This window comes from Sminthopsis crassicaudata, chromosome 6 (assembly GCF_048593235.1).
Source record: "Sminthopsis crassicaudata isolate SCR6 chromosome 6, ASM4859323v1, whole genome shotgun sequence".
NCBI classification, from domain to species: domain Eukaryota; kingdom Metazoa; phylum Chordata; class Mammalia; order Dasyuromorphia; family Dasyuridae; genus Sminthopsis; species Sminthopsis crassicaudata.
This window is the reverse complement of record NC_133622.1, coordinates 150,500,720-150,521,512: the sequence shown is the minus strand read 5'-3', so window position 1 is coordinate 150,521,512 and position 20,793 is coordinate 150,500,720. Positions and strand designations below refer to the sequence as shown.

The 20,793-nt window shown below is 31.8% G+C and overlaps 1 protein-coding gene across 1 annotated transcript in view; it reads right to left on the bottom strand.

Annotated features, from left to right (window-relative positions):
- The window catches only part of BANK1 (B cell scaffold protein with ankyrin repeats 1), a 388,904-nt gene that overhangs the window by 174,804 nt on the left and 193,307 nt on the right, over nt 1–20,793 (bottom strand). The window contains exon 7 of the mRNA XM_074275760.1: nt 9,821–10,017. Coding sequence (XP_074131861.1) covers nt 9,821–10,017 — 197 coding nt within the window. The remainder of the gene's footprint in view (nt 1–9,820; nt 10,018–20,793) is intronic.

Below are 20,793 nucleotides of genomic sequence, written 5' to 3'. Positions count from 1 at the left end.
CTAGTTAGGGGAATCTGCAACTTGTAATATATTTGTAGCCTGATAAAATCGTCACTTTATCTGACTGTTCTATGCATTTTACTTCTGTCTGGCCAAATTCCTTTACTTACTTCCTAAGGTTGTTGTGAGGATTAAATGAGATAATATTTGTAAAGCACTTAGCTATACAAATTTACAATTATTTACAATTATCACCTCTGTGTAGATAATTCCCAAATCCATATATTGAGCCCTAGTCTCTTGATATCTAGTTACTTATTGTCCACTTGTTGAGCATCTCTAATTGCATGAATTCAAACTCAACATATCCAAAAGAGAACCCATGTTTCTCTCTTCCAAAACCTAACTCTTCTCAGACTCTATACTCATTAGTGGTAGTCTTATCTTTCCTGGTCATTGATTGATAAGGTTGATAACCTTACAATCACTTTTAAGGTTATCCTCTTCTTTACTTCCATATCTCAGTAGACAACTTGCTGGTTGAGTATACCTTTATAAATGTCTCTTGTATCTATTCCCTTTTTTTACGATCTGCAATATTCCTAGATCATAGTCATATCTCTTCTTGCCTGGCAAGAGAGAGACTCTTAATAAATAGCCAGATTTCTAGTTCTGGCTCTTTCCAATCCATTTTCCACAAAGCTTCCTAAGGTATAAGAATAATCATGGAAATGTTAAGAATGATTCTGTTGAGCATGAATAAAATGCAATTTTCTCATCTTGGGATTGGATGTCTTCTAATTCGGGGCTCCACCTTAAATTTTCAGGAATATTGCATATTGTTCCCCCTTATGTACTCTTTATATTTCTGACAAACTGGTACATTTGCTTTCCTAAGATTGACACTCCATCTCTGATCTCTTTACCTTTGAAAAAGTATCATCCATGTTTAGACTATACTTTATCTTTATTTCTACCTCTTTTCCCTGTATGACTCAACTACTGTTTTACTTACTATAGGAAACTTTTTTCAGTCCCTTAAATTTTTAACCATCTCTGCTTCCTGCTAAAATTAGCAGGTATATACCTATTTGTTCCCAAGTTGTATTCTTTCCTTTTGAGGAGAATGTGAGCTCCTTGAAAGAAGAAGCAATTTTTTTTTTAATTTGAATCCACTGTCCATAGGGCAATACTATCCCAATGTAGGAGCTTAAAAAAATCTTGTTGGAATAGATTAGATATGATTGGATAGGAAAGCATTGGTATTTTGATTAATATGCCCATGTTATTAATTTTAATAAAATTAATTTTACAATACACTTTTCTTTTTTTTTTTTTTTTTTTTTTACAATACACTTTTCATAAACTTTAATTTTAATAAATTTTAGATAAACTTTAAAAATAATGAATACTTAATAACGTTTTAAAATCATCTAAAATATTTAAATATACATTTTAATCTTTTATAATTTTAAGAAATATTTGTGTAGATAGTCTGTAAGACACAAAGCTTTTTGTTCTTTTGATAGCAACCCCTTCTGCTACAACCTTATTGGACATTATTTAAAAATGATGCTGAAAAAAATTCTATGCATTATTTCCAACACAACATTAAATGTGAAATTGATCTTATCACAAGTGCTTTCAAAAAGAGCATACATTTTTAATTATGTCATTATTTTTTAAAAAGAAAAACTAAACATAAATTTTTACAATGGTTTGAAACAAATTTAAATTGGCCACATCACACCAATAACTTCTACAAATAAGCTTATACAAATGACTTTCTCCTACTTGACTTAAATCTCCTCAAGGGCAAAAAGCCTTGTTAGCTCCTAACTAGCCATAGTATCTGTACTATACTCAGTACATACTTGGGAAGCACTCAGATATTAGTTGCTTAAGATGATCTTCTTCCCTAGTGAAAAGGGCAAAGATAGTGATGAATAAATTAATAAAGCTCATCATAATGACAAATAAAATCTTTTTTGGAAAAGGAAATTTTACAAGGCACAAATTCCATTTTCTCTTGAGAATTTACATTTTGTTGGTTTAATGTGGACAATTGACAATAGTATTAGTTTGACTAGTGAGTAGATAAAATTAATCCTTTTCATTTGATTTCAACTTGTTTAGAATTGTATATTCAACCTGGGAAGGTATTTATTTGAAGTCTTACTCCAATCCTGAATGATTATGTCTCAAATTTAAAATAAGTCATCATAGTTATATAACTAGACAATTACACTATTAGTGAGCTAGTATAATAAATAGCATCTATATGTTCAATAATTCTTTAATACTTACATAATTGAAGCAGTGAGATATGAAATGAAACTACTTAATTTCCCTGACAGCCTCAACAAAAGTATATTGTCTTTTTCACTCCTGATATATTTGTAATAAAATACAGGCAAAGGTTTTTTTTTTTAATAGTCTCTGGCTATTAAAAAAAAAAGTTTAAGCTTGTCAGAACAAAATGACTGCAACTTAGCAACTTAATAAGAAGATGTATATTGTTCCTTTTGTCTAAAATTAAGTTTATTTTCACTAAAAACCAAAACATATGAAGTCTAGGTTTCAGATGAATGATTAGGGAGGAGGGGGAGAGATTCTGAAAACTATGGTTTGAAATTAGGTATTGATATTAAAACATGATCTATTTGTTGGAATAAAAAGCACTTACGTTGTGATGAGAATTATTTATAAATTCTCTGTTCCAATACTAAGTTCCTGAAAGCTACAATACTATATTCTTTAATATTTTTTCAGATTTTTATGTAAAAGTTGTAATAAAAATTTAGCTTGAATAGCTTACATCTGTATTAAGACTTTTGGGACATGCAGGATTTAATATTGATAAATTAATGATATTAAATGTAACTCTTTGATAATCTAGTTTGGCATATATAAAATATGGAAAATATGATTAAATTTTAATTTATTGTAGTTCTACAATGGAGGTGAGAATGGGAAAATATTGAGATAAGTAGAACTCACGCCAAAAAGAAGGGCATAATATTGTAGCTTGTAAGCATTTTCCATTAAAGATAGAGAATTTGAAAGCTAATCTCATTATTGCAGGGCAATTTTTTGAAATTAGTGAAGTTTAAACTTATACTAAGACTTTTGGGACAACCAAGTTCTGCTTGATACTTCTGTGGAACTGTAATTTCATTGATGTAGATATTCTTCCTATGATGAACATTACAACCCATTATTCTTCTTATATTAATATTGTCTGTGTCCTCAAAGAACTTTCCAAGGAGGTTCTGCCAGCATTCCCATTCTCTTGGTGTCTTGGCCTATTGATATTGGAATTATATTATTAGCCTATCCATCAGTTGGTTGAGCTGCCTACTTTCTTTTCAAACTATATCTCTTTTTTGATCACCTGTTTTAAGCTCTTTATTTATTTTATACTATTCTTTGTTTAAAATGGATCCTATTCTGCTCACATAAACCAACCATTTACACAGTTGTTTTTGTGTAATCCACAACATTAGATTATAAGCTTCTTGAAAAAAGGGACTAGTTTTTCCTTATCTTCTGAATTCTTAGCACCCTGCCAGATATACTTTAAGCACTTAATTGATTTGACTTGATCCTCTTAGGTGTCATTTCCCTTTTATTCCTTCTCCTCACAAGCCAAGACATATCAAATATTGATTCAGGTATTAATTAAAGGAGATACCTACCTAAATATAGATTTTAAGAGAAATTCCTGCTAATTTTCTTGTAAGAGAAACTGCTGCTTCTCCATTTTTCATTTATTTCTATTTAATCAAGCAACAAGCATCCATAGCAAATGCTTACAGTATGTCTAATCCTATTTTAGGTTCCTTTAACAGAAAATAAGATGTGGTCTCTGTCCACAAAAGCCTAAACACAATTGGAATTTCACTTACAGCAAAATAACTTGGAAAGATAGTATATGTTTTAGAAATTTTTGCAGTAGATGATCCAGAATACAAACCCCCTTTCATGTGTGTGTTTTACAAAATAAAGTGCTGATTGTGCAATAATGACAGAAAATGCAAGATATAAAGAAGAGAAAGATCGATGCAGACTGGCTATTTAAACACAAATCTTGTTTAACAAACAATGGAATAATTATAAGGGCCATGATAATTTTCCTAGGAATACTTTAGCCTCTTTTTTGGTCTATCAGCCCATTTCCTCCTCATTCCCAACCCACCCCCATCTATTATCAATAGCATTTGGGTTCCATTTTCTGTCAGCTAGCCACCAGAGGGCAATAGTCACACACATTTAAAAATGCTTTCCCTAAGAACATAAGAATTACAGGCATTCCTCATAGGTAGGTCAAACAATAGCAAATTGGGTCATAGAAAGAAAAATTATCTACTTGGCACATGATGAAGCCATTCTTTAAAGATCATTTATAGTCAACAAAGAGGATAGTAAAATAACTTTTGCAGCTCTAAGATTCATTTCAACAGTCCTTTATTCTTTCATGTGCAAGGCTCTGACTTGCCTAAGATCTGCCGGCCCTCAAAGACCTTATACTCTATGTATAAATAAAATCCTTGTTTTTTCTTATGGAATTTTTACAATTAGGCTTTTTTATTTCAACTGAATATATTTAAGTAGGCTTTTCTTTTGGAATTTTGTATTTTGGGGACACTAAGTTTTAAGCAAGGAAATCTGGGATAAAGGTCTTGCTTTGGATTTAAAAACCAAAGAAATCTTTCAAAATTTATGGTGCCACATTTAGGTCAACAACAATATATACCAATTTACAAAGGCTATTTTAAGTATTAACATAATCATTTTTGACAGTAAATAATTTAAACAACTTGGAGAGAGGGACAAAAGAAACTACATAACATTTTAAAAATTAATTTTCTTCAATTGTTTATGAATATTTCATCCATCTATTGTCTAGATTTGCAGAGAATCTCTGAAGCCAGAGTCAAGTGTGAATTTCCCTACAACTTTTCATTTCAGGAAATGAATGAATGAATTATTAAAAGTAATAATGAAAATCTTGATTCCAAATTTGTTTATAGGTACAGTTTAATAGGGAGTTTTGAAATAATTTTACAGATAAGGAAATTGAGACTCAAAGAGATTGAGGGACCTGTTCAAAGTCACATGTCTAATTAGTGGCAAAGCAGTAACCAGCACCAACTGACCACCAGTCCCATCCAGTAAGCTGCTTTTTAGTTAAAAATTTCTTTTTGAAACTGTTACCCTGGAACAAGAATATACTTTTCAGCAGTTTTTCCAAGTGCTTTTCAATCCTTAAAGTATCAAACAAATGTAAATTATTATTTTATGTGTTCAATATGTACATAATATAAGCATGCATAGTTTATATGTTTAATAATTAAAATAGTGATATTAGATTATCTAGTTTCATGTTGGGTTACACCTATTTCATGCCACTAAAATTTTTCTTTAAATCTTTAGAACACAACTCCTAGAGCTTGGTAACCAGTTTCAGAACATTCATAGGAAGGTTCCTTAATTTCTTATCTAAATAGTTTTTCTCCATTCTATTGACTCAGCAGGGCATGGAGATGTTCTTTATAAGACTATTCCAAAGTATGTAAAGTTTTGAATGATCAACAGCTAGAGATATTTTGAATATAAGCTTGGTGATAGACTTTATGTTTGTTGTTAAAGAATCTCAATTGTCAAGTGCAGAGAAGCTTATTTATCACTGAAAGATTTGCCACTTGGGTGATAAAAATTATCTTTGGTCAGAGAAATCCCAGAATAAAAATAGTATCTCCGAGTTTATGCAAGCTACATTCCTTTGAATTGTGAGGTGGAAAATGTGGGCAAAAAGAGATGAAGTAAATAGAGGATGCCTAAGGTAACCTTCTCTCTCTCTTAATCCATGTATATACATACACACACACACACATATATATATATAAATGTACTAAATGTACTTATATATGTATATATAAATTAAATGATTGTTTACTTTTTAATACCTTTGTTGTCAACAACAACGATACCTTCTATACAAGAAAAGGAATGAAAACATAACCTTCCTTCCAAAGGACTTACTACATTTACCCCCAATTATATACCATGTAAAATCTGGGGCCTAATTATCAAAAAGGTCCAAGGACTGAACAAAAAGATCCTTAAAAAAACCCAAAAAAACAACTAAATTTTTCAAACATTTTAAACCAGGGGTTAGCAAAATTCTAGTCTGAATCCTTCTATTGCCTGTTTTTTGACCTAAGAATGATTGCTGTATTTTATTATATTTAATAAATTTGAAGTCATTCTTAGTTTCATGGGGCAGGCAGAATTTTTGACCTCAGATAAATTTTTGACAAAACCCCATCTAAAAAAACAGAAACATAAATGAATTCAATTACCAAGGAAAGAATATGTAATGTAATAAATTACTTAAGATTTAAAAAAATTGTCCTGCTAAATGGAAAAGCAGCTTAGAGATTCTCTCAAAAAAAGCAAATAAAGTAGTTGGGAAAGCTCCTTTCATGGTTTATTTAAGGTACTTTATGTTTAAACTGATGAAGCCAATGGGCTACTATGCATCAGAAAACTAAGAGGTCTAGAAAAACATATTAACCTTTTAATTTTCCTTAATAAATGAAGAAAGATAATCCAGTGGAAATGTGAGTTTTAAAATATAATTAGGAAAAACTCTCTCTCACATGCAAAATACACACACATATAAATGAAGCAAAAAACATTACATAAGAACTATGGAAAGCGGGAATTGAAACTATTTTCAGCTCTTGATGAGAAATGATAATGTTATTAAGCAAGTTGCCACCTAGGATAAAAGCAGTGCACTTAAGCAAATGTGTGCACGCATGCAAGCGCACACATGCACGCGCGCACACACACACACACACACACACACACACACACATTAATGGAGGTACACAATATTAAAATACTCAGGCCTTAATTTCTCACCAAAGGGAAGACTCCAAAAGAGTAGAAAAAGATCATTGACAGAGCTTCCCTCTGTGCTCATTCAGCCAAGGTGATTTCTGGCAAACAAAACAAACCCATATATCTGCTTTTCTCTTCTCTGTAATATTTTTGAGAATTGTCCTATTTCTCCATTGAGTGTGTCCTTAATGAATACATTGGGAGGAAATATCAGGATCTTCTAGACAGTTTTTATATAACAAAAAAATAATATTCAGCCCACATAACCTGACCCACTGAAAGAATATAAAAACCCAAACTTATTTTTTTATTTGTCATTTTTAAAAAAATAACATTTGAGTCCTGGAAAATAAAAATATATCTTAAAAAAAATAAAGCTGTCCTCAGCTAAAGTATCTTCCCAAACACAGATTAAAACTGGGGACAGATCCTTCTTATATAACTGAAATCAACTCAATTTTCTGGATATCTTTAAAAAGGTTTATTTTATAACTCTTTTTTGACATAACCAAATTGAATAAATATTATATTTCATTATTTTTATAGTATAGAGATGTGAGTCATTAGTAGATTCCAATTTCTAAACAGTGAAGAAATTACCTGTTTTTAAAGCTGGTTTAATTAATTTTACTTACTGTTTTAGTAAATTTTACCTGTTTTAGTTAAATTTTCATGTCAACTTTGAATATTTATGTTTCAATTGAACAATCTAAATATAAACACTAGGAAAAAGTACACAATATACAAATTTGTTACTAATAAGGAAATATTTTATTCACATTTAAATATTATGCCACTTACCAAAGTAGGGATACATGGCTCTTAATGAGAAAATAAGACTTCAAATGAATTAATTTCCTAACATTTTCTATGGCTTATTATAAAATGAAAGTACATTTCTATTAATTTTCCACTTGAAAAATTTGGATTTTCTCTTATTTAATTTTTTTGTTATAGAAAGCAAAACATAACAAAAAACAAACATGACTGCAACCATAATTATTTATAGATGGACAAAATAATTGAGAAGCTATGACATTGGCTGTTGTGGCCATCCTTTGCTACAGCTGCAGTCATTTGCTGCCATCAGATAGTTGTTCAAATGCTTCAGCTGTCCAACTAACATGGCAAAATATGTTAAAGAATCTTGTTTTAGTAGAGCCTAAGAACCTGTAGTCATAGAGTATTCAGAAAAGCAAAGTTATTCAACTGGCACCAGGATATAATTTTTCAGCTGTAAAGTTTGCATCCCTAGAATATAAAAGTTATAAAAGAGTATATAGGAAGCCTCTAGAAAACTGGCTAAGACTATTGCTAAATAGTCTCAAATAGGCTAGATTATTGTTAAATAGTGGAGGGCTACTTATTAAGTAGAGAGAGGATTATCAACATAATATTGGCAAGTATTCTGATGATGGTAATAAAAGGCATCCATGAAGCTATAAAATGCCTTCAGTCCTGGGCAATAGTCTTTTGTTCCCCCCAGCTTCAGAAGTGATAGAAGTAGAGTGACAAATAAGGGATGAAAAGATATTAAGAATCAAAGTATTGACACTACTTTAACTGTTAATATGTATAATCTTTCACCAATATGAAAAAAAAACAGACCCCAACAACATTATCCATGTTTATATTATCATTAAACATGAAACCAGTTACAGAGAAATGTAGAGAGGACTCAAAGAATTTCCTTGGAAAGGTGACAAAGAGTTGGTCTAGTTGCTTTATTGTCAATGGGCAATGATGCAGGGACATCCACTGCCAGACTGTGAAGCACAAGGCTATGAGTTTGCTAGTAACTTGTGCAGCTACTGTACATAGTTAGTTAGGAAATGGAGATTTTGAGGAGGGAGTCTGTCAGTTCTCAGATATTATTTCATGAGACTTTTTTTTAACTCATTCAGTCTTATGTTGGGAATTCATATTTAATTACTGTATATCTGCCACATAATTGCTTATTTTTTAGGGTTGGGGGAGGTTGAAGAACTTTCAGGAAAACAACTCTGCATCATTTCAATTAACTCGCACTGGTTTATTGGCAAAAGGAAGAAAAAGTTGGAAGTAAAGTTTAGTATGTCACACAGTTGTATTTAAAAATGCTTTTACATTTTAGAAATTTCAAGTTGCCCAGTGAAGTAGTTTTTTTTTTTTTTTGTTTTGTTTTTTGTTTTTAATTTCTCCTATTTCTCTTCACAACACTATTCATCCATTTTCTTTTAAATGTAGGATTTGGGTTGGGCATAGACTGAGGCTGATTGCAGGACTGCATCTTAGGTGGGAGATCATTGGAAACAATCACAGAAGAATCATTTCATAACAAATTAACTATTTGTTAAATTGTCTTCCTTCCTTCCTTCCTTCCTTCCTTCCTTCCTTCCTTCCTTCCTTCCTTCCTTCCTTCCTTCCTTCCTTCCTTCCTTCCTTCCTTCCTTCCTTCCTTCCTTCCTTCCTTCCTTCCTTCCTTCCTTCCTTCCTTCCTTCCTTCCTTCCTTCCTTTCTTCCTTCCTTCCTTCCTTCCTCTTTTCTTCTTTTTACTAATCAGCTTATTTGTTTTTACATATCAGATTTAAAAAAACTTTTATTGCGTCTTTGCATGTATATTCTAATCACTTGTATTACTCCAGCAACAATTTATAATAGGCAAATGGTAAAAATTACTGGATTAATTTTGTTACTTCTTATAAGCAGGTTATACAACATGGAGGAAATTCAGGGGTTTTTGTTGTTGTTTTAAATAAGGCAACACTAAAGGTTAACTATTTGCTGTATTCCTAAACTTGGTCTGACAAAAGTTTTTGGTTAATTGTGGAACTGAGTAAAAATAAGAAAGTCTGAACTGATCATTTTAATAAATTGTTTTTACTGGAAAATTATCCAAAATTCTTGTGATGATGGATGAATAGTGACATTTTCATATAAGGACAATATACAAACACATATAAAATGTTTGGACCCATTTGTAACTTACTGTAAATTCTTCAGAGATTCTCTTGAGTTCCTTGTGACCTTGGCTTTCAGCAATATGTGCAGGGTTTGCTCCTTCTATATTTCCAGCTTTTGATGTCCAGCTTGCACCTGAACACTGAAGTAAGTGGACAGCCAAATTCTTTAAGCCAAATTTTGCTGCACAATGGAAAAGGGTTGGAAGTTCTTGAAATTGTTTATCTGTAAACAGAAAATAAAGTAATTTAATACCATTGAAAATTCACATAACAAATAGATGAGAGATTATGGAATAGTGAATAAAGAGCTGGTCTCAGAAATAAAGAGACTGAATTGGAGTCTGGCCTTTGGAATACACTGCCAATAATGACTGGAGGAAAAACATGTAAACTCACAGGGCAGAGCAATATCAATAAAAATTTCCTTACCTGCAGTTTCCCATACAAATGCAGTCACATACCTGACCCAAATATTAATATTAGCAAACATACATATCAGCATGCATGTATATATATACACATATATGTGATATACCTATAGTCTTGTGCTTCACAGTCTGATAGGAAATCTCTGCTCTATTTCCCTATCCCAGCAAGTCAATTACACCAAGTTCTTTATTCATCTTTATCTTCACAACTGGTGTCATGTAGAAATGTGACAACTAATATGAATAAGGTTCCTGAATTCTGTTTCTTAATACTGATCACTGGTGAAAAATTCAAAGTATTAACAATCTAAACCCTGTCTGATTTTTATTATTTTTCATTCTTATCTTTCAGTACCATCACTTCAGAAAGTAAATAAAACACTATAGCCCAAGACTACAGGACATAACAGTTTTATGTATCACTATGGTCAGATCATTTATGACTTGAAGAGTTACATATGCATGCATGTATATAAAACACAAATACATATGAACACATATGCACACACATACATACATGCAAATTTATATATGGAACACGTCTATGTATATGTGTATCTCTGTGTATGTCTGTGTACGGTGGCTCAGTAGATACAATAATGAACCTGGAATCAGAAAGCTTTGAGTTTAAATCCAGCCTCAAACACTGTGCTAGCTGTGTACCCTGCCCTCCCCCCACCCCCATGGGGGGGGATGCACTAAACTTTTGCCTCAGTTTTTTATCTGAAAAAAAGTTGTTATAAAGATAAAATGATATAAATATTTGTGAAGGACTTTGCAAATTACTGGGTAATTAAGTGATGCAGGGGAGAGAGAGTACAAGGACTGAAGTCAGGGAGATGAATTCAAATCTGGCCTCAGATACTTACTAGCTGTGTGAGCCTGGGCAAGTTACTTTACTCTGTTTGCCTCAGTTTCCAATCTGTAAAATGAGCTACATAGAAGTAAATGTCAAACCACTATGGTATATTTACCAAGAAAACCTTAAATGGTGTCATGGAGAGTCAGACATGACTGATGATTGAACAATAACCACTGCAAACTACATAAATCCAAAGTAAATTCTTATATATTCTTATATATCACAATTATGCAATCTCAATTCAAATAAATAAAATTTCCATTTTACTCCTGAACAAATCAAAAAATATCTTTTAAACACCTACTATTTCTTAACTGAGATGCAGTATACCATAACTGTTAGAAAGCTGCTGTAAGCGTCAGAAAGATCTGGATTAACTTCTACCTCTGACCTCTATCTGGTTGGTGTGTGATTTTGGACAAGTTACTCCAGCAATTTTCTAAGTCTATAAACTGCAAAGATGCCTATCTGCATTTGAAGCAAAATTTCCTTACCAGCAGCTCCCTATACTAAAGAAATCTCAGATCTATTTTTTTAAAGGATAATTTTAAGGATGCTGGGCACTAGGGAGATAATACAAAATTGCCTTGACCTCAAGAAACTGGAGAGTACAACATATAAACATATAATTAAACGCAAACCAATATGGGGGCAGCTACAAGGCACAATAGATAGAGCGAAGTCAGGAGGACCTGAGTTCCAATCTGACAGCTATTGAAAAGCTCAGAAAAGGTCATGGGTACTAGATTTGATGAACTGAACTTGAACAGAGACTGAGTCTAATTCTAATTATTTGCTAGTTTTAAAAGTTATCTGCTTCCATGTGATGTTGGGAAAGTCAATGTCTCTTGGTTTCAATTCCTATTTGAAAATGAAGGATTTGTATAAGATGACTTTTAAGGTTTCCTCTGGTTCTTAAGAGAATCCCTTTGTTTGGAAACTTCCTCCACTAATAGAGATACCACACCAAGAAGTTAATATTCATAGATCAAGAGGCATTCAATATTTTTGTAACATGGACTCTTTTATCAGTCTCATGAAGTCTATGGACTCTTCAGAGCCCAGAATATTTTTATATATTCATAAAATAAAATACATATGACTAGAACCCAAAACAAAAATGCCTTTCTAAGGAAGGCCTAAGATTAAAAATAATTTATTATTCTTTTACTCTTGCAACCTGGATTATAAAAGAATGGTTCTGTTATATTTTAACCTGCCAGTAGTTATGAAAGAATAATTTCTTATTCTTTCTGAATAGCCACTCATAGCTTGTTTATAATTGAAACGGTATCCATATTTGATCTTGTATACTAAGCAGAGAAATTTCAGGTCTTTCACAATTTTTTTTGGATCAGACCTAGAATTTCATTTGGGGCAGAGAATTTCTTACTTCAGGTCCTGGCACATAGGATGTCAAAAGTTGAGAACTAACTGTATCATGGATAGAAGAGGCAACAAAATCTGGAAGATCAAAAGAGTGTTTCTAATGTGTCAGAGTTAATGAATCCAGAGGCTTAGTTACTCAGGTGTTTCCTATTGCTGCTGACCTTTCCTAGAAGAAGTTGGCTACTTTCAAGTAGCAAAGCCCTAATCATAACTTCCTTCTTTCTGAATTCACTGAAGTTAAGATTCTGTCATTAGTGTTCTTAATCAATGGATATTAGAATCAGGAAATAGAAATACTGACTGGAAACAAGTGAGCTGTTCTATTACTGAAGAAGAAAATTCCCAAGAATCTATTAATGAATAAGTTCTTCTGACACATACTGGCTTTGTGAGCCTGAGAAGATCACTTAATCTCTCAGTGAAACAATTATGATTAATTTAAAAATGGTTCTACCCACCACTGAAATCATATGTTCTATAGCCCAATAAAAATAAAAGTTTTTTTAATGTTAGATTCAAATATTCCTCCTTGTAAATTCTATCCATTGCTTTTACTCCTATTTCTGAGACAAAACATTAGGATGTTATAGTAAAGGAACTGAATTTAGTACCAGTATACTTGTGTATCCTGTATTTTCCATATGTGTACCCTGGTCAAATAAAAACTCCACTAATAGGCTCAGTTTCATTGCTTATAGAGTAAGTAAGACTGGATAAACATAAAGACAAAGGAGATTCATTTCTAATTCTAAAATCTTATTATCAAATCTTTATTATCAATAAATCTTATTAACAATGCTTTGGATATTTTAAGGTTGTTTTCATGTCTTTCATTTAGTTCTTTTCAAAATTAAGATTTTCAAGTTTCTACAACTGTTGTTAATGATATAATTTCTAGAACCTCTAGCATTTACCTTTCTCTAGACCAATCTAATATGGAAAGTTATTATTTTTTCTGAAAATGCTTCCCTGGTTTTAAGCTTTATAATAACTCCATTAAGATAAGTAATTGAAAGGAGGATTATGATACAGTGCAAAGCTTAGTTATGGAGTCAGAGGTCCTGTATTCAAATTCCACCTTATCACCATCTTACCTTTTGAAAGTTACAATCTCTGTATCTATTTGTTCATGTGTAAAGTTAGAGTGTTGGACAAGATGGCATCTTATTTTTTTTAATTTCATGTTTATAATCGTAAGATTACATTTTATTGCTCAAAAAAATTGAATCTTATAAAAGATATATGAGAAGAACAAAGTCAGAAAGTTGCTTGACTTCTCCAGCTTCCCCTAGAAGCAATGCTAAATGAAGCTTCTCATGGATTCTGGACATGATTCTCATGGTTTCTCCAACAAAAAGATGGAGTAAAACAATTTTCAAGCTTAAAATAACTTATAATGCCTTTATAAAAGTTCTGTATCAGTTGGGTCAATGAAAGTGTAGAACAGTACAGGAACTATGAAAATAATCTAGCAAGAGGCTCTTAGCCACAACACAGCAGAGGTACTTTGGTCTTAGCTTAGCAGGGTGGAGGCAAAACAGGCCAGCTGTGAGGCCTCCAACCCAAGTGCAGAAGAAAAGTTGTGAGTCCAAAACCCCTAGCAAAACAGGCATGACTAGGCCAGGCCATCTCAGAAAAATGGATAGAAAGCACATTAGGCCCATCCTTGAACATATATATAGTGTGATAGTGATAGAGAAGTGATATATATATATATATATATATATATATTTTTTTAAAATCAAGTAAAAGAGATAGAATAAAAATTGGGAAAAATGAGAGTAATACAGGAGAATTCTGAAAAAAAAAAGAGTCAACAATTTCAAAAAGGAAGGACATAAATTGGCTGAAAACAACAAATCCTTTAAAAATAGAATTGGCTAAATGTGGAAAAAATCCACTGAAGAAAACAATTTCTTTAAATTTGGTCAAATGGAAAAGGAGATAAAAAAGTTAACTGAAGAAAAAAAATCATTGAAAATTAAAATTGAGAAGCTAATAACAACACAAATCAATCAAAATAATGAAAAAAAAAATGAAAAAATACCATATTGAGCACAAACTGACTTGGAAAATAGATGCAGGAGAAAAAATTTAAGAATTATTAGAATACCTGAAAGCCATGGCTAAAAATGAACCCAGATAATGTCTTTCAAGAAATTATCAAGGATAATAAAGGAGGGAAAGGGATCCACATGTGCAAAAATGTTCATGGCAGCCTTTTTGCAGTGGCAAGAAAGTGGAAACTGAGTGGATGCCCATCAATTGAAGAATGGCTGAATAAGTTATACTATATAAATGTTATGGAATATTATTGTTCTGTAAGAAACGACCAGAAGGATGATTTCAGGGAGGCCTGAAAAGGCTTACATGAACTGGTGCTAATTGAAATGAGCAGAACCAGGATATCATTATACACAAGAACAACAAGACTATATAATGATCAATTCTGATGGTCGTGGCTCTCTTCAGCGATGAGATGATTCAAACCAATTCTAATTGTTCAGTGAACAGACCCATCTACACCTAAAGAGAGGACTGTGGAAGCTGAGTGTGGACCATAACATAGCATTCTCACTCTTTCTGTTGTTGTGTTTTGTTTCCTTTCCCCTTTTTTCCCCTTCTTGATTTGATTTTTCTTGTGCAGCAAGATAACTCTATAAATATATATACATATATTGGATTTGACATGTTTTAACATATATAATATATTGGACTACCTGCCTTCCCTAGAAGGGGGGGGAGGAGGGGAAAATTTGGAATAGAAGACTTTGGAAGGGCTAATGTTGAAAATTTACCCATGCATTTGTTTTGTAAATAAAAACCTTTAATTAAAAAATAAATAAATTTACATATATAACATAAAAAAGAAATTATCAAGGAAAGCTGCCTTGACATCCTAGAACCAGATGGTAAAATAGTAATTGAAAAAATCCACCAATTACTTCTTGAAAGAAATATCAAAAGGAAAATTCCAAGGAATATAATAGCGAAATTTAAAATTATCATGTTAAGGAGAAACTATTGCAAGCAGCTAAAAAGAAACAATTTAAATACCAAGGAGCAATAGTTAGGATTGCCCAGAATGTAGCAGCTTCTTAATCAAAGGATTAGAAGCAATGGAATATGATATTTCAGAAGGCAAAGGGCTTAGATTACAACCAAGAATCAACTACTTAGCAAAAATGAGCATATTCTTTGAGGGAGGTGGACATTCAACAAATTAAGGGACTTTCACATTTTCCTGATGAAAGGAACAGAGCTGAGGACAAAAATTCAGTCTTCAAATACACTAAAAGAAAAATCATAAAAAGGCAAAAAGAAAAGAGAAAATAAAACAAAACATATTATTCAGTAAGATTAAACTGTTTAAATCCCTAATGAGAAGATATTTGTAACTCTAGGCTAATGTATTTTCATTAGGGCAGCTAGAAGGAGTATACATAGACAAAAGGGAAAGTATAAGTTGACTTTAATATAATGATACAAAAATATTAAGGGTTAAAAAAAGGATCATACTGGGAAGAGAAAAAGGGGACAGGGAGAATAGGGTAAATTTTATTACATGAAGAAGTGCAAAAGATCTATTGTAGAGGGGGAAAAGGGAAGGAATAAGCATTGTTTTGAATTTTACTCTCATCAGCTTTGGCTCAAAGAAGGAATAGCATACCCATTTAGCTGGGTATAGAAATTTATTTTACACTACAGGGAAGTAGGAGGGAAAAAGGGAAAGAAGAGGGGTGAGCTGATAGAAGGGAGGTCAGACTGAAAGAAGTGTGAGTCAGAAGCAAAACACTGGTGAGTGGGCGCAGGATGAAAGGAGAGAGAAAAATACAAACAGAAAAATAGAACAAAAGGAAATACAGAATTAGCAATCATAATTGAATGTGTGAATTCTAGAGAATCAACTAAAAGCTACTTGAAACAATTAATAACATTAACAAAGTATAAAATGATGCTACATAAATCTTCTCAGCAAGCAAGAAATAGGAAGAGAAATTCCATTTAAAATAACTATAGAAATATAAAATATTAGGGAGTTTACCTTCAAGAACAAACCCAGGAATTCTATGAATGCAATTACAAAACACTTTTCACAAAAATAAAGTCATATTTAAACAACTAGAAAAATATCAATTGTTTAGATAGGCTGAACTAATATATGTATATATATATATATATATATATATATATATATATATATATATATATATATATATATATATATATATATATATATATATATATATATATATATATATATATATATATATATGTATGTATATACCATTCTAAAATCAATCTAGTTATTCAATGTCATACCACTCAAACTTCCAAAAAATATTTTATAGAGCTGGAAAAATAATAACAAAATTCAACAAAAATATCAAGGGAATCAATTTAAAAAGTGCAAAGGAAGGTGCCCTACTCATAAGAGACCTAAAATTGTGTTATAATTCAGTGGTTATCAAAGCCATTTGATACTGGCTAAGAAATGGAGTAGTTGATCAGGAGAATAAGTTAGGTTCACAAGACACAATAGTCAATGACTAGTAATTTACTGTTTGATAAACCCAAAGATTCCAGCTTCTGGGATAAGAACTCACTATTTGAGAAAAAGGCTGAGAAAACTGGAAAATAATATAGATACTGTGTAACATCTCACATTCTATACCAAGATAAGGTTGGAATAGATTCATGATTTAGACAAAAAGACTGTTGTTATAATCAAATTAGGAAATCAAGGAATGGTTTACTTGTCACATTTTTGGAGAAGGGAGAAATTTATGAACAAACAAGAAATAGAGAACATTATGAAATGCAAAATAAGTAATTTTGATTACATTAAATTAAAATGTTTTTACATGAAAATTAGAAGGGAAGCAGAAAGATCAGAAATATTTTATAGCCAGTGTTTATGATAAAGGTTTCATTTCTGAAATACATAGAAAAATTTAATCAAATTTATGAAAACCATTTAGCAATTGATAAAGGGTCAAAGGATATGAATAGGCATTTTTTCAGTTGAAGGAATTAGAGTTATCTACAGTCATATTAAAATACTCTAAATCATTATTGATTAAAAATGTAAATTAAAATAACTTTGAGGTATCACATCATACTTCTCAAATTAGCAAAGATGGCAGAAAAAGAAAATGATAACTATTATGGGAGGGATGTTGTGGGGAAATTGGTACACTACTGCATTGTTCATGAGTTGTGAACTAATCCAATCATTCTGAAAAAAAATGGAACAATTCCAAACAGCTGTAACACTGTGCATACCCTTTGATCTAGAAATACTACTACTGGGTCTATATCACAAAGAGTTCATAATTTAGAATACAAGGTTTTTGCAAAGATCAATGTTGAAAATTATCTTTGCATGCATTTGAGAAAATATAAAGTTATTATAAAAATCGAAAAAGTCTGCTACAGGCTGATTTCAGAAAAAAAACTGAAAAGATTTGTATGAACTGATGCTGAGTGAACTGAACAGAACTCAGAGAACATTGTACATAGTAACAACAAAATTATATGATGATGGAGTGTGATGGACTTGACTCTTCTCACCAATGTGGTAATTCAAGACAATTCCAATGGGCTTTCAATAGAAAGTGTCATTCACATGCAGAAAGAAAACCATAAAGACTCACTGTGAATTAAAGCACAGTATTTTCACTTTTTTTTTCTTTTTCATTTTTTCCCTTTTGGTCTGATTTTTTCTTGCACAAGATGATAAATATAATATGGAAATATGTCTACAAGAATTACACATATTTAACTTAGAACTAGAGGGAAAAATTGAAACACAAAGTCTTATGAAAGTGAATGTTAAAAAAACTATTTTACATGTATTTAGGAAATTAAAATATTATTTAAAATTTGAAAAAAATATATATATAATTAAAGCAAAAAAGTTTGCAAAAAGGGAAAATGGCCCATATATATGTGGTACCAAAGAATTGGAAATTGAGATGCTCTTCATTAATTGGAGAATGGCTGAACAAATGGTAGTATATGAATGTAATAAAATACTATTCTATAAGAAATGATGAATAGACAGGTTTCAGAAAACCTTGGTAAGTCTTACATCAACTGATACTGAGTGAAGTGAGTAGAATCAGGAGAACACTGCACATAGTAAAAGCAACATTTTGAGATGCTGAATTATTATAAACTTTGCTCTTCCCAATAATGATGTGATCTGAAACGATTCAAATAAACTTCTGCTGAAAAATGCCACTCACATCTATAGAACTATGAAGCCTAAATGCAGATCAAAGCATACTATTTTTGCTTTTTTTCATTTTTATATTTGTTTATATATTTTGTTTTTCCCTTTTGTTCTAATTTTTCTTTCACAATATGACTAATATGAAAATCCATTTAACATGACTTTACATGCATTACCTATATCAGATTGCTTCCTGTCTTAGTGAACAATGAGGGATGAGAGGGCATGCATTCAGAGGGAGGGAGAAAACAAATGGAATTCAAAAATCTTACAGAAACAAATATTAAAACTATCTTTGTATATAATTTGAATGCTATTAAGGGAAAAAAAAGAAGTATGAATGATAATGAAGACCACATAAGTAAGAGAATTTGAACCCAGCTTCCCTTCCTTGAATCTAATAGCTCTAGCTAGCAGAAAATTGTATTAGAAATTTCTGCATCTTAATTAGAAGTCTGCTGTCTTTCTGAAGAAAGTGGAATTTGTCTAAGCCACTGAGTTTTGGAGAAACAGAGGTGACTGTCTAGATGACATGATTCCCAAATACTCTATCATGCTGTTGATGGCTATAGCCTAGCTTCCAAACCTGTTGCCATTAAAAGTAGGTTTCAAAGTGGGAAAAAAATTGATGCAAAGAATAGAAAAAAAGCTGAGGACAGAGCCTCTTGTATTTCAGTCTTATGCAGCATGTTGGCAAATCTGTCTGGTTATCAGTTGGTGCCTGAGGCATATAGGAAGTGTTCTGCCTTCAGATGAGAAAATATCAGCTTTTACAACTACCAGAAGACTGTCCATAAAGGAGCAAAATTGCCCCAAATATATACTTATGTAAATCTATTTCATTTGTATATATTTGACACCTGCACAAACAGCAAAGTGGTAAAAGCCTCCAAGGCAGCAAGGTCATGAGTTTAATTGGAAACTCTTTGACTATGGTTAAGTTATTCCAACTCTGAAATTCAGTGCCTCAAAGCATTCCTTATTGTTGGAAGAATAGGATGCATGCTTATGGCATATAAGGTGCTCTGCCAAGACTTGAAGTATTATGTAATTTTTAAGAGTACTTATATCTTCTATTTAGGAGAGCTAATAGTTGGGCAGGTAATTGGATAAGTAGCTAGAGTGCCAAGTGTCACGTCAAAGAGACTCATCTTCCTGCATTCAGAAATGTACCAACTGTGTGACTCTGGAAAAGTCACTTAACCCTGTTTGCCTTAGGTTTTTTTTTTTTAAATTTGTTAAATGAGCTGGAGAAGGAAATAGCAAGCTACTCTACTATCTATCCTGAGAAAATCCCAAATGGAGTCAGGAGGAGTCAGTCACAAAAAGTCAGACATGACAGTGATCTTAACCTTATTTAATTGGTCTACTACAGTGGTTCTTATAGATTTTACTTTGTGACTGTGACAATTTAGTTGCTCCCTATGACTCTGCCAGTTATGCCACTACAAATTTGGAACAGAAGGAAAAGGAGACACACCATGTTGAACTCAATCTAGTAGAACTTCAAAATACTCTAATAGAGTAGTATGAGTAGAAATAATTTTAACTAAAGAGATTTATGGCTTAATACTTGCCCAAATAAATACAAACTCTAACAACTAGATACCTAGAAAGCTCATTTTGAGTCCATAACTGGCCTTTCCAAATGAATGACAGCCTAATGGGATAGAGTACTATCCTTGGAGTCAAGAAGACCTCATTTCAAATCCAGCATACATTTTCTTGCCTTGTGCACTCTTGAAAAGTCACTGAAGCTTTCTACATCTTAACTGTCTCAACTGCAAAATGGGGATAATAATAACACCCACATACCAGAGTTTTTGTGAAGATCAAATGATATAATACTTGTAAAAACTGTTTATTTAACATAGTCTCTGGAACATAGTAGGTTCTGTAATGATTATTCTATTATTTCCCTCTTTAATAGTTTGGTTAAATAGCAAGATGTCTAACTACACTAGTCACTTCCCAACTAATCACACTATACATTTTGTATAATACATTCTCTACATAGCAGCTAAAATAATGCATACTTTTGGCCATGAACTTTCCTAAGTTAAAAAAAAAAGTTTCACTGGC